Genomic DNA, 15,662 nt, shown 5'->3' with positions numbered 1-15,662 from the left:
ACTATGGGCCTCAAGAGGACCACACGGTATACCTTGCATCCCTGCATCCCTGTTTCATTGTTTTCCTATATTGCCCTAATCCCTACATCGCTGCATCACTCCAACCCCTATCTCCTCTATATCCATGTGCCTTGTATTCTTGTATTTGTTACATCCCAGCATCTCTTACATCTCTGTATCTCCTTTATCACTACAATCCTTACACAACGGAATCCTTTACATCCCTGCTACCCTTATATACCAGAATCCTTTACATTCCGTAGTTCCTTTTTTCACAACTAGAGGGCGCTGCTTCGATCTGAAAAATTTAGTTCGCATTTTTCCCGCTAGGGGGCCAAAATTTTTGCAAGATCTAGTTCCTTTTTTCGCCACCAGAGGGCGCTGATTCGACATCGAAAATTTAGTTCGCATTTTTCCCGCTAGGGGGCCAAAATTTTTGCAAGATCTAGTTCCTTTTTTCGCCACCAGAGGGCGCTGATTCGACATCGAAAATTTAGTTGACATTTTTGCCGCTAGAGGGCCAAAATTTTTACAAGATCTAGTTCCTTTTTTCGCCACCAGAGGGCGCTGATTCGACATCGAAAATTTAGTTGACATTTTTGCCGCCAGAGGGCCAAAATTTTTACAAGATCTAGTTCCTTTTTTCGCCACCAGGGGGCGCTGATTCGACATCGAAAATTTAGTTGACATTTTTGCCGCCAGAGGGCCAAAATTTTTACAAGATCTAGTTCCTTTTTTCGCCGCCAGAGGGCGCTGATTCGACGTCGAAAATTTAGTTGACATTTTTGCCGCTAGAGGGCCAAAATTTTTACAAGATCTAGTTCCCTTTTTCGCCGCCAGGGGCGCTGCTTCGACCTGAAAATTTAGTTTAGGAATGCAGAGATACAAGGGACATCTAAGGAATGCAGAGATATAAGGGATACTGAAATGTAAGGGATGCAGAGATGTAAAAGATGCAGGGAGAAAAAAATTCTGGGATGCAAGAGATGCAGAAATATAACGAATACGGGGGTATAAGGAATGCAGGGATATAAAAGATCCATGAATACAGGAATACAGGTGATACGGGTGGTTTGGGGGTGGTTGCAGCGAGTCCCATAACAGGGACTTTACAGGGTGGTCCCCGCAAAGCTCTCAAATAGAAGTAAAATAGTAAATAAATGGATAGTGAGGCTAGGCACACAGGAGGAATAAAATCTTGAAATTTATCCCCCTAATGGGTTTATTGAATAAGCTAAAAAGATAAATACAGCAAATTAAATGTTTAACAGGTAGACCCACACCTCTCGGCAGTCGAGTAAAGAGTGACTAGGTTTCACCTCGCTCTAGGTGCAATTTCTCATATTGGAAAGTAGTTACTGTGTTGTAATTTAAGTCTGATTTGGGTAAAGGAAATTGGATAAATTAAATAATAAATCAGTTGCTTTTCTAAAATGATTTATTTACCAAAGCGCGTGAGGTGACTGCAAATTTTTCAAACAATTATTTATTTTTCGAGAATAAAGACATGTTCAGTCTTTTTGTAGTCGTAGTCACTGGTGTATTCAAAGCAGCTAACCAGACGGTAATACATCCGGCGTGCGCATTTCAACGTAATCTATGCAGAAAACTCCCTCAACAACGCATAAGCGGAATGCTTCTTGTGGGTGTTGTCGAAACTCGGTTAATTTTCTAATTAGACCGTCTTCTAGTTTACAACCGGCCATAAAAGCCGGGGCTTCCTGTTTCTGAAACAATGAGGAATCTGCGTGAAATTTTCACGATGAATGGAAGATTCTGAAATAAAGCAACCTAGTGGTACACGCACCCAACTGCACTTCCGCCCTCGCACCATCCCTCTGCTGATTCACAGTCGTTAGCCGTCTGAACCGTGTAACTTTTCTATTTCCCATGGACGATTCTCGTGTTATGTTCCAAGTTTTTAAATAAGCCGTCTGCAATAAAACAGCAATAACATTAACCTTTCTGTTTTCTCGTATCTTTCTTCAACCTTCCCTGAAATATCATCGCACGGACTTCGCCAAAATTCGAACGCGCACAATCTTTGCAATCCCTGAACATCTTCCGCACACGTATCCAGGAGAATTTATTATTAATAGCGTTTCTTCGGGACGGTTCAGCGGTCGGACGTGTTAAATATTTCGCGCGTTGCGGCGAGTTTCTAAACAAGCTGGCCGCAATAAAGCAGCGGTAAAATTTCCGGCATCCCCGTTCAGCCGGTTTCCCTCCCGATCCAGGAGCGCACCAGCTCGACGACCTGCATGTAAAATGCATTCGCTGAGAATCTCACGTACCGCGATTCGCAGCTCAGACACTTTGCACGTAGCTACGCAATACTTTTCGAAACGTGGCACCCGCGATACACTTTATAGTGGTCGGACCGTGCAAGGTGGTTATCAATTCGTGGAAAATATTGATACTTCCGTCGGTATTTCGGGGCGTGGAACGCTCGCCAAAAGAATATTGGCACGTATCGGGACGAGATCTAACGCGGAACGCGCTTTGAGGAGAACTGCAGGAAAGAGAAACGTCATTGTGGCGTGTGGGAACTCGCTTTGTCGACGAGGAAAAAGTAATTTGCGTACGATGCGCGATTCCTCTTTCCCTCGAGCGAACGATAACGGCTTCCGTTCTTTTTCAACCGAGAAACTTCATAAATTTCATGAATGGAAACGTCTTATTGATTTTTCCCATCGATCTTTCCTCGAAATCTTGCTGATCTTTTTTTACTTGGAACATGATTCAATAAATTTAAAACGACGTTAACCACATCGGACTATCCCTAATATGGGCTATTTTACATTTTGGTTCCGATTTCTGTTACGCAATACAGCAACAAAATTTTATGTTATCAAATAGCGTTACATTTTCTATGTTCCGAAAGGCAACATTTGATATGCAGCAAGCTAATATCATGAAAACGAAAGATATTTCAGCGACATAAACCTACGAGGTAAATACATTTTGCTCCTTATACTCGACACGTCACCTGTTCGCAAATACCTCACTCATGGTTCAAGGTATGGACACTTCCTTAGGTGCTCGCTGTCTTAACTCAGGCCGCGCATGAATTCTGCATGAAGGTCCTGGGTGCCGCGTGTGCTTCACGAGACCGTCCCCCGTCTACTTGCCAAGTTTGTACGGTAAATTTATGTTGAACACCTTTCACGTGCCATTCCCTGGATGGTTCCATTCCCGGCATAAACAGGAACAACGGAGAAAGGCAAACGAACGAGTCTCATTTAATATCGTTCGTTCTTGCTCGTCAAGTAAAACGTCTGCTCCGATTCGTATGCAGCAAGCGGCACGAAATATGCTAGCTCGGATATAACTGGCTAGCAAAACGCACAACACGAGATACGTATCGTCCGAAATTGCTTGGCACAGGTCCGTCCACGGCAAAACGGTCCTTAGGAAATATGTCCATAAAGAATTCGCATCATATTTAAATGGGTCACCGTTGACAATCGCGATATCGCTGGCGCCGATGCGTCGCCGGGAAGAAAACCACCACAGACGCGTTGATTTTCTCCAGATTCTTCTTAAGATATATATCATTCTATTCGATTTATTCAATTTATTTCGTTTAGTAATTTATGATTTCAATTAAACCAATTTTATCCACTATGGTTTAGAATTGTTTCATTATTATGATCACCGTAGTTACGAAACCTCGAAATATAGAGACGATTGCAGGGGACTAACAAATACTCCGTTGCTTTACTACCAACCTCTCCGGTTAGGGTCTTAACCTTTTCTCAAGGGTTCAATCCCGTTTCAGCTCGTAGCTCGGCGCACTCGAGCTGCACAGCATGGAACGACAGGGTGAAAGGAGGAGACCGGAAGGAGCATAAAGGCAATGCAAAGGCTATGGCACAGAAATTACTATTAAGGTCACGGTTTCGGTCGTGCTAGTCGCGCGACTAATCAATTCAGCAACCACTCCCGCCGATAGTTTCCAACTTGGATTTATGGACGGTGTCTGAATTTGTGGCTGGCGAACAATTGCATTATACAATTCCGTCGCGGAACAATCAAGACGAACGTAATCGATAGAGAAGCGTTCGTACCGACGACGTTATTAATCGAAACCGATGAATCACCTGACAAATATCGATGCATCCACGCAATGCGACATCGCGTCGTTCGTTAAAAATGTTCGCTAAAAATGGCGATTGGTGGAGGGTGTCACGAATAGGGTTCGAATCGATATAATCGGTCAAGCATACGCGGCTCCCTTGCGGGTCATCGGGTCAACGATCTTCGCTTGATACTGTTCGCTCATGGATAAAGCCAATCGTCCGAGATATGACGTAAGTTTTACCTAAGGTAAGCTTTATTGGACGGAAGGTAGCGCGACGACGATCAACGAACCCATAGGTAACTGGTTGCTTTTCGTTAAGAATGGATATTGAGGGATGAAGGTTCGATTAAAGGACACAAAGAGGGTATAATGAAGCGACAGGAAGAGATCTTCCTCCATAAACTCGTTATAAGATATTCGTTAGAATACCGTCAGATTTCATTTTTATCGAGACCTCGCAATTAATGATTTTTTTAAAAAATTAATTCTGCAGCGAATTAACGTCTAAACGAGTTTTACAAATCAAACGTTATCGTAAAAAGCGCTACTTACAACTTTTTCCGACTGCACGTTTCAGAGAAGCGGCGTTATTCCGAGCGCTCTTTTAAACTCGCTTAACTATTAACAAGTTGTTAGCCGGCCATTAAGGCGCGAACAAACTGAAAGAAGAAGAACAACAACAGCAAGCGAGGTAACGGAACACCTGCAAGCGGCGCCCGTGTAATGGTAATGTAACTGTTCCGGAAAAACCATTTTCTCGAACGATCTTATTATTCCGGAAAATTGGCGGCAGCGTTGTTAATCCGGCCGTGTAAAGGCGGCCCGTGAAAACGAGGTCGTTTCTCATCCTCCCGCGATTGCGAACACTTCGCAACGGCCAGCTCGTTCCCAACCGTCCAACCAATCAGGAACTACACCGGCGTCGATGCGTTGTACATCATCCATAACCTTGCACCTTGAATTTACGCGTACTTCCGAGTGTGCATCGCGGTATTATGTATATTGCGGCCTCGCGGGCACGCTTTAATGCGTCTAGGCTTCGTTGCATCGCGAGGCCGGGATGCATTCACGCTTTCACGCACGCGCGCCGCCTCTTTCGCCCTTTTACAGATTCCATCGTGTACGATAGGGAACGGTCCCGACGTGTCGGCAACGAGAAGTTACGACGAACGTTCGTGTCACGTCGAGTACCTTCGGGAAAATTAATGGCCACCGCGTTATGGTCGATTTGAGAAACCGAACGGTGAGAATCTGCTGAAAGTGGTGGAGGATTGGGATCTTGGTACTTGATCAGAAACAGCGTGGGATTAGATATGACAGGAATGCATTCAATGTATTATAACGAAAAGGCCCTTAAATTTAATTAGAAAGGTGTAGGCGTTTAGTGGAGGTGGAGAGGGTTTCGTCTCCCTGGGTGCCTTTGGTACGGGCCGGGACCGCTAGGTGGCGGCGAGATGACAGTGTTCTCGCTGGCGGTCGCCCGGTATGCAGTTCGTATACAGGGTGATCCTCTCGCTACAGGACACAAAGGAACACTGGCGACAATGGACACCTTGACCGCACCATAAAGAGGTCTGTATCGTCACGTGCCAGTGGGGACCTACCCGGGCCGAGACGACTCTGTGTGTCTTCATGGTGCGGTCAAGGGGTTCATTGTCGCCAGTTCCTTTGTGTCCGGTAGTGAGAGGATCACCCTGTATGATAGGTGTCTGAGTCCCCAGGGATCGTCTGTTGTCAGCCCCCCATTGACGAGTCTGACAGACGATCCCGAGACGAAACGCTTTTTTCTCCCCTCTCCTACAAAGGCTATAAAATTATAAGTGACAGTGATTAGAGGTGAGAGATTGAAATTCGAATCCAAGATCCAGCAATCTTGCTTCTGACAGAAATTACCTTGATCGTTGCTTTCGTTTCAAGAATCCTCGGTTAATAAACGACCGCGGGTTACATCTGAAAAAGGAACATTCTACCTACTCAAACGCTAAAAGAGTAATCAATTAGAATGCTAGCCCCGTCGGTTATTTATTGCCTCACGCAGAATTATTTGCCCCGTCTAAGGCATTACCTTTTCAGCTGTACGCGGTTTGCTCATCACGCAGATTTATTTATTCCTCATACGTCCCGAGATGCAGCGATACACATTCGCGTTTCATTTTTGCCACATGCTCGTGCGCAACGCATACCGTCGAAGAAAACCCGCCGCGGTTTCGATTTATCTCTTCTCTCCGCGTCTTACGTAATTGCGCAACGAGCGCCATAAATTGTACCGTCGAGTCAGTGGCGCAAGCATCGGGGCCATTTCGTCCGAATACAATATAAATTAAAACGCTTGAAATAGATACATCCGTGCGTGGGCGGTCGATTGAACGAATGTTTAATCACAATCTCTATGATAGAAAAATTACACGGACTTTCTAATTATGACGCAAAAATGCATTACATGAATGGTTTATTCTATGGGTACTTTGTCAATGATTTAACTGTTATCAAACCGGTTCAGGATTCATTCACTTTAGAGTAATCAAGGATACGTAGCAAAACTGCTGTCCTTCGATAGCCACATTCCGCTTCGATAAAAACACGGTTCCGCTGTTTCCCGTGTAACCAGTTTTTCTCATTACCACTCGTTGCTACGTCCTTAATGAAAGCCGTTTTTCTCGGCTCCACTCGTCCCTGCATTCTTTCTTACCGTTGTTTTCAGCTTGGAAACACACACGCAGCGTTTGACGAGCATTCCACCGACCATTATTAGTCGATTTTTCTTCTATTGACCAGTTACTGATTTATAAAATTCAATAACAGTCTACATATTACAGTATTCCCAGAAAAACGATCGTAAGTTCAACACGTCTAGTTCTATTTCATCAATAACATATCTACCCAGCGGCAAATTCATTAATCTTTCGTGAAATCATACTGATGTGGAATGGGAGGAATGCTCCTGTTTTCGTTTCAATATTCTTATATATTAATTTATCAAACGAGACGTAATAAGTACGTACAAGGGTATAAATGGCGAATACAATCGGTTGAACAGATCATCAATCTTGTGTATTGTTCCTCGCAAGATCACATCTTCTGAAGATAAGTGCTCTTAACAGAGAAACGTGAGTTTAATGATCTCTTTCACAGTCAAACGTCTGAAATATTTAACTAGACAGTGAGCAATGTTTCGCAGAATATTATCACATAGAAACATAAGAAAAATGTAACTTTCTTCCTAGGAATGAATGGAAATGTTAGAAATCTAAATATTCATCGAAAAGGCATAAACCTTTCGACGTTCTGAATCCCTGAGCCGATCTATTCCGACAAAGATCCGGGAACAAGAACTTTTTCCATCAAAAATACGATAGTCCCTTCCGATTTCGCCGTGAAAGCGGTTAGAAGAGGGAAAATAATCGGCCACGCTCACGCGAGAGGAAACTACTCAAGGATCAGGAGTGGGTCTGGTTCGTAGCTGCGTGAAAATTCTCGGCCGGATACGCGAGCGGAAAAATATAGGCTGAACTATGCCGAGCGAGTGCCAAGCTATTGGAATGCGATATATAAATGTAAATGAGTGGCGCTATCGTGGTATGTGCAATTAAGAGGTTATGAAATTCTTCCCTGTCGGAACATCCTTCTTTCGTCTCGTCTTTCTTTATCTTTCACGCCCACGTTTCCCTTTTCCCTCGTCTTTTCGAAGAAAGCAAAAGTTTTCCAGTTGATGATTTATGGTGGTCGAACGCGTGACGGGGTTACAGGATGGGTTCGTGTAGTTGGTCCGACAGGTGAACGAGGATTTTCGTCCGGTGGCCCGATAATCGAAGTAAAAAGAATTTTATTTATGATTTCTGTGGGGTGGGGTCGTGTACCAGTGGGTTGCGAATGCGGTTAAAAATTCGAGGCTGTGCCAATTTCGGCGAATGGTCCGTGTTCCTGGACCAGCTGGAAAACTATCGTTGTTCGTATTTTTTATTTTTCAACTTTTTTGGGGAGGAGATTGTGGTTGCACGTTTGCCGCCACGATTTCCCTTATTTTCGTTCCCCTAATGCTACCTCTTCCGTGTTTGAAATCGTTACCGTTCGATCGGTAAATATAGCGGATTACTTTTTATCGTTTGGCGTGAATATCGCTCTAATTTTAATACTTCATAAGAACGTCGCGCATTTGGCTGAAACGAGTCAACTAACACCTGTAAGACTTTTTTAGAATCCATGGGACCTTTGATTTTTATCGAGAAATTAACGGAAGCAATCCTTATTCGAGCGTTCATCGGATAAGCGATTCTTGCACATAAATTGGACGTTGGTTTTAAAGCTCGACTCGGATGCAATCGGATAACAATGACCCGTGTTCAAGGATAATAAATACTTCGAAAAAAAAAAAAAAGAGTAAAATTAAACGTCCACGCACAGGGTTTAATATCCCCTTAAATTCAGGAATCTCGTTACACCGGTTGTAATTGGTGAAATGTGCACCCGAAAGAAAATCGAGAACACCTGATAGTATTATCGTAGCGAAGTTCAGTGTGTTGAAAAAATATATATATATCGGGATTTGTTTTTATCTGGCACAGACATCTTCGTGCGAATAAACGAAACGGCGAGGAGAAATACGACTGGGTAAAATAGGAATAAACGAGCTGTTCGTGTTTAGCTGGGACTGTGTTGTTTAGAAAATTGCTACTCGTACGAATGAAGCGGTTGAATAATGACCGTGGATGCCACGTGTACGTAGGCGAGCATAAAGGCTCTCTTTATGTGTAATTAGTGCATAATGCGAGTAAAGTTTTAAAGAGTACCGTGAGCAGCATTAGCTGGAGTACTTGGATTAAACTTCTGAGAGGATTTTAGCGAGGTGAGGTATCGTATGAAATTTATCAAACTCTGCTTTCCGTTCTTTATAAATCTCTGGAAGGTGTTATATTTTATAAACGACCTAAATCTCATCGAAGAAAGTTAATTACCAGTGATCAGAGATGCATTAGCAGCTGTGATTTTAATTATCAATAAATTAATATAAAATTTTTGAAAGTACTACTTACGATGCCGATGCCTTAATTTGTGTTCATAAATCTGGAATTTAATTAAATACCCATTGAAAAATATCGAAGTTTCGAATCAATTTGGGAGATAGTCGCGAAACTGGGACAAATTAATTAACATTGCAACATCCTATAAACTGATATGAGCAAGATATATTATCGATTACAGAGGTATCGTTTACACAGCGTAGAAACCGATACGCAATCTTAGCTTACTCGGTATATAACAAGAATCATTCAAAGGGTGTAAGTACATGTAACATAGTATCGTATAGATGTCACGAATTCTGATATTTCGTGAGCAATGCGATATCGGTATCATCAGTTTGTGTCACCGCATTTTATTAGAAATATCTGTAAACGTCTAAAAATCAACGATAATTCCGATGCAAATAGATTTCGAAAAAAGTAATTTGTTTATTTGGTCAAATGTTTAGCGGATAGGATTTCTAATTTATTCCTTGTAACAGACATTATTAATATCCAGTTATTGTTAGATTTCTAGATAATTGGGATAAACAGGACATTCAAACCACTTCCATTACAGAAGACAAGACAATATACCCGAAAGCTACCGCAGCATACATTTGAATATACTTGGATATCAGAGATATCCGCAACTTCTGTCCCGAGTGAATACTCATTTCCAACAGAGGGATATAGTTGCAAAACCGAGTCCGCCAAAGCGTTTCTGGCATACAGTTGAAACAATCGTGAACAGGTTCGTTTCGAGGGCCCTGTTACACGCGTTCATTATTCCATTTAATACCGTTCGCGTTTCCCGTTCAATATCTTAACGACATCGATCGATAATCGTTAGCGGTGTTACTCCAATTACCCGGCTGCGAATTAATAGCGTTGCCAACGAGCTTTTCGCAAAAGGCTCGACCCATCAGTCCTGTTACCTCTGACGACAAATTATAAACCGCGATGCGAAAAACAGCTACGCAGGAGTGTGCAATTAAAAGCACGTATCCTAGTCCGCAGGATAGTGCGCGCATACTAATTACGCTAATGAATATTTATTCAATTGCTGTGTGAAACCTCAGCCAGACCGCAGGACAAAGGGACGCGGTCGCGAACCATCCGACACGGATAATATGTTGTATGCCAGGATCACGAACGGGTCGCCTCTATGTCCCCGTAACATTTATTGCATGATTTTCCCGCGGGATCGTCAACCATAGGTGCCGCACGCTCGCGAATCTTGCGACTCGTGTCTAATTGCGGTATTCAACCACCGCAAAATCCAGTTACACCAACCTTATTTTTACTCTGACGAAATATTCTGTGCCGCGTACGCAAATAAACCGCATCAGGGCTGTTTCACACTGGACAAGAGTCTTGACGAATACTCGCGAAATTCAATGGTTTTGTTTCATCAGGGTGTTTCAGAAATTTCGTTCCTAAATAGAGACGTAAAGAGGAAATGTCTATGCTAAGGATTTAGTAGCCTGACTCTAGTATCACTTTCAACATTGACGTTTGGAAGTTGAAAAATGATCTATTTTATACTTCGTAGAACCAATATTCGATTCTACGAATGAAAATATGAAACAAAATAAAATGTTTCGTTTCGAAAACGTTATTGGATCCACGTTCGGTTTCATGAAGTTACTACCAATTTTCCAAGAATCTTTTGTATTGTTCTATATGTTTTATTACTGCTTTTATTTGTGTAAATTTTGACAATACTTTGGAGAAAAATGTCACTTTTGACAGGCATTTTCAAACACTTGGTAATGATTTTTATAATTAGTTAGATAACTGGTTATGCACCAGAGCAGCGCTATCCAAACGTGGATGATGTATGAATTTTCACTGAACTTCATAACGTTGTTATGTTTCCCATAAAGTGAGTAATGAACTCCCGTGAAAATTCATACACCACCCATGTTTGATTAACGCCATAGTCATGTATACCAAGTACAGAAGATGAAGAAGTAATTACCATCAAAGTTTAACTACTTCTTCTCATTATCTACCCACAAAAGATTGTCTTTTGGTGTCCCGAAGATACAAATGAAAGAAACGAAATTTTATGAAAATTTTCCAAACAGGGAAAGTAACATTTTCAATATTCAAATTTGCTCCACTTTAGTCCCTGCAAAATTAGTTCATAATTTCTCTCTGTAACTTGCTCGATTGCCAACGGTATGATTTACCTTTAAATATCCTGTTTGAGTGAAAAAGTGAAATTTTGTAGAAGCAATTAAATCTATATTTGCAGAAGCTGAGAGATCATCGGATAGAATTTCTGCAGCAACTTAATAACGTTGGAATAGGGAACTCGCAAACGGTTCATCGAGTGCACGTAGCAGCGTGTCCGTTTAAAAGCTGACTGTATATACGTTAAATGTGGATTGTACGCTAATTTTCATGGAAACTCTTTAGGCAGAGGCCACCAGGGAGAAGCGTAATTCCCTGGCACGATTCGCATGTTGCAATACACGAAATTTACGAGACAGCGGCGAAGCGTTACTGGGACGCCACAATTCCATTTTTATATCTTATTTTTTCACCTCTTAATCGTACGTTTTAAATTAATTTACGTTCAACCAGGTTTCTCGCGGTTGCATTTCCTCGTGGGGATAGCGAAAGTCCAGAAAGGAACGGCGGAGGGTGGACGACGTTGCGCTTTCAAAAACGGCTGAAAGTAGCACGGAAAGAAACAAAATGCAACTTCATCGCGCGTGCAACGTGCATCAAGGAAAAATATTTTCTTTTTTCGGTGGCCGTATGCGCGATTTAATTCCGAGCCAGTATATTTCCAAGGAATTCAGTGCCGTCGGTGAACCAGTTTCTACGGTGTAATGCTTCAGGTTTTAGCGGTTTCGTATTTTTAACAGTTTTATGCGCTGAATATTTAAAGGGAACCTTTAAGAATCGCGGCACGTTCAACGGAAAATTGCGTGGAAATGAATGCTTTCTTTACGGGATTCAGAAACAGAAATTCGTAATAATAATTTCTTCAGTCTTATCCGCGGAAATATTAAGCGCTTTCACGTTCAACCTCACGTTCTAGTTTTCACTCCTCCACCTCGCTAGAAACAATTAAATTTCGCTTAATATCAAGCGCAAAATCCGCTTCAATTTTTAATTTCCGCCTCGACGACAGCTCTGGGGTGCAATCGACGTAACGCTCTATCGTTTCACGTTTCACCGACGCTGCAAGATACTCGTGCAAGATTCACGAACATGCCCGTAGAACGCCGATCCTCCCGTTCTTCCTAATTTCAGATTCTCGTAGATACGTATGCACGAGTTTCGTATACGAACTCTGCTAACGTAAGTTCGTGTTTCGTTCAAGTGTGCTCGGAATACTGCACCTACTATGTATAATATTAAGTTCAAACAGAATTACTGCGATGTGAAAAGGGAATGGTATATTTTTCTTCGTCACACGTTTAGAAACATTTTCAAAATTTCAATTTAAATAACTTTCGAGTTTATTACGAAGAATACTATTTGCTCTGTCGAACGTTCGTTAGATAAGCAAACTATCCAAGGAATACAATGATTCTTCGGAGCTTGACAGAATTTGATCTAGTTTCCAAGCATAAGTTCATGCGACGAGCAGGAAACTTCTGTCATTGTTCTTTTCAAAAGACTATTCTTTCGTCGATTTCTTAAAGAAACACAAATATCTTACGGAAATCGTTTCGAATTTATCCTCGCTATTCGCCCCATTACACCGGTGCATCGCTACGTTTGACAAGTTTTCAAGTTGATCGTTTCTTCTGCTTTGGACATGATGCACGACGAAAGGGCAAAAACGGACGGAGGAAGGAAAAATCGACGACGATGCAGACACGGTTGACGCCACTTCTGAGTCCGGCGTTTTTCCGGTACCGAGCTACGCGCCCTACCGCGTCCGCCTAAAGGAAACTCGCGACAAGAGTCCAGCACCGAGAAAGTTTGCGGTCCAATTAAAAATATTCCGGGCTTTTTCGCTTGCACCGCAGCACCCTTAATGGGGTCGACACACGGATGCACGGCCGGGTTTCTCGGTACATTCGTTCGCGACTTGAACGTGCTAACCTGAATTAAAAATGATGGTAAAAGCAGGATGCGAGAGGTGACCAAATAAACGGGGACCAAAAACCGAGACCACCGCTTTTGAAACTTTCAAAACTTTCTTATCTGAACACGCTATTTTTAATCCATTCTCTATTATTCAAGTAACCTGATGACATATTTTTATTATACTATGGTCTTTCAGTCGGTCTTCAAATTCAATTGCGATTTCAATTAATAAGGATAATTTTATTCCGTGTCCTATTTAGTGCTTTTAATACATTTAATGGTTTCAGCGTGTAAAAGACTCATAATTATGAAACAGTATGAAAATATTCCAATTTAAAAATTTATTTCCGGTGGAATTTTTACGAGAGAAACGTGTAATTAAAGTCTACGTAAAACAATACAAGGATTTTTAACACCATATTTTACGTTTAACCTTAATACCTTTGTGTGTACGCATCTGTAATATAATGTGAACATAATTTATATTAAAATTTTGGATGGAACGAAAGTGTTCTCTGCTGCTAAATAAACTGGAGCCACGTTTGCGTCCATTTTAATACGTATCATGTCGATCACGTAAATATCCGAGTTTCGTAGATTGCTGTGTAATAAAAAAATACAGTTTCATGCGTTGAATATTTCACGGAGGGTATATTTTTTTAAAACGTATAATGTTTTCACGCAGCTCGTTTTTTCCCTTCTACCTTTTACGTTTACCACATTTAAAGTACTCGAAACTAAAGAGCTAAAACGCATCGTTTTATTCCAACGCGAAATGTTTAACGTTAAATTACCATCATCTTCGGTTCTCAAATTGCTCAGCATTTTAAGTAGGCCTACCCGCAAACGATGTTGGTGTTTCATTAAATATTATAAATCACTGTTTGCAATGCGGTAGATGCAGCATGTTAAACTGCAACGGTTGAATACTACCGTTTGATTTGAGTAACCGCGTCCATCTATCTTCTTCCCTATAAGGCGTACGCTACATTTGCACGGGTAAAGCCTGCTTTACTTTAACTCGTAGCAAAAATAGAATGGAAAAAAATACGGGAAACCGTGGTTGGATTTTAATGCAGAACTCGGCGTGCCACTGTCGGAGATCAGCTCCACTGGAATAAATTGGTTTTGTGTCGAACACTCTGCACAGTTCAGCCGACGGCAAACACCACGTTTACGTAACTGCACTTAATGTTTCACGAGGAAATTTTACGAAAGAAAAACGGAAAATCGTATTCTATGTAAAACGAGGCATGCGTTGTTTATGAATAATAAATCATTATTCGCGTGAAACCAAAGGTTAGTTAATCAATTGAGAAGATGCGAGTGTTAATGTTACTCGGTGTCTAAATTTGAAAAGGTGTATGGTTTCTTTGTCAAATTACGTCAATGTCGTTCTACCGTCAAATCGATCGCATTGTTTTACCGCGTTACGTGCGCACACGACGTCGCTTCAATTACCGCCTGCGCCCGGTAATGGGAATTAATGAATGAAGGTTTCATAATCAACGCGAGTATGAAACGAACGGCGCGGTCCTTTCCCTCCTTTTTTCCTTTCCTTTTTCGTTCGCTCGTATCCCACGGGTCTCCAGGCCGATAATTACGCGGACAAATACAATCAATTTGTCGTAATTGCGTTAGCCTCTTAACCGTGCTCCAATTAGTCAGATAAACCGGGAAATTTAATTAGTTTAATCCAAACAAGTAACCGAGCATTGTTGTTCCGCCTTCCTTATAATCCGTACGACCCGGTCACGCGCTTTCATTATCGTCGGTATTATGCAACGTTCTACTTTCAGACCAGGATGAAAATTTCAATCCCTGTTACGTGCGCTACAGATAGAACGCTCGCTGGTAACAACCATCAGTAACACCAATTGAATCGTTTATTCTGACCACTTGAAACAGCCGTGAATGCTTCTACTGCTGTCAATCTTTTTCAAGTAACCAGGCAAAGAACCGTATCTTGCGATTTGTTACTGTCGAATCAAACACGTGGAAAAGTCTGAAGAGTAAATTATGAAAAGAAATCGAAAAGGACAAGATTCCGTTAAATAAGAAACCTTAGGAGCATCAAAGAGGGACGCAAACGCTGTTTCTTCGACAAGCAAAGAAACGGAGGGCGAATTATCCTCGGCTCGTTTCCCATGTCGCGAGCAGCTTTGTCGACGGCCCGAAGACCCTCTCGTGTTCCAGCGCAAAAATAACGAGCCTATTCCGCGTTACATCGCGAAAAGCATTCCGCGATGCGATGGGATCGCGCGTTATAACGCGTGTCGTCGCTGGAATCGTCATCGCAGTTCGTTGGTCGCCACCGCAAATTGCAATCCGGAGCGATACGACTGTCAGGTCGTGACTGCTGAATCAGATTCGCGTGCGCGAGGACGCGGTATCTTGAGCTTCGAAGATTATCGTGACTCGAATCCTCGATTTTACACGGGCATGCGAGCTCCTAGAAAATTTACCGCCCCTTGGCTACCGGTGGTTCGTTCGTGGAACAACTTTCAGATAAGAGAACCGAG

The 15,662-nt window shown here is 42.1% G+C and overlaps 1 protein-coding gene across 2 annotated transcripts in view; it reads right to left on the bottom strand.

Moving 5' to 3' along the window:
• Window positions 1–1,459: 1,459 nt before the first annotated feature.
• LOC114874076 overlaps window positions 1,460–15,662 on the bottom strand; it is a 29,051-nt gene continuing 14,848 nt past the window's right edge. Inside the window, exons 1-3 of one of the 2 annotated variants that reach the window (XM_046289148.1) lie at window positions 2,017–2,205; window positions 1,808–1,934; window positions 1,460–1,727 (exon numbers count right to left, since the gene is read on the bottom strand). In XM_046289148.1, coding sequence (XP_046145104.1) covers window positions 1,693–1,727; window positions 1,808–1,934; window positions 2,017–2,061 — 207 coding nt within the window. In that variant the 5' untranslated portion in view covers window positions 2,062–2,205 and the 3' untranslated portion in view covers window positions 1,460–1,692. Of the gene's footprint in view, window positions 1,728–1,807; window positions 1,935–2,016; window positions 2,206–15,662 lie in introns of those variants that run through there. The other variant, XM_029183007.2, reaches the window with a different exon arrangement.

Source organism: Osmia bicornis, chromosome 2, assembly GCF_907164935.1.
Source record: "Osmia bicornis bicornis chromosome 2, iOsmBic2.1, whole genome shotgun sequence".
NCBI classification, from domain to species: domain Eukaryota; kingdom Metazoa; phylum Arthropoda; class Insecta; order Hymenoptera; family Megachilidae; genus Osmia; species Osmia bicornis.
Note: the sequence above shows the minus strand (reverse complement) of the source record. Positions and strands in the feature narration are given on the sequence as shown.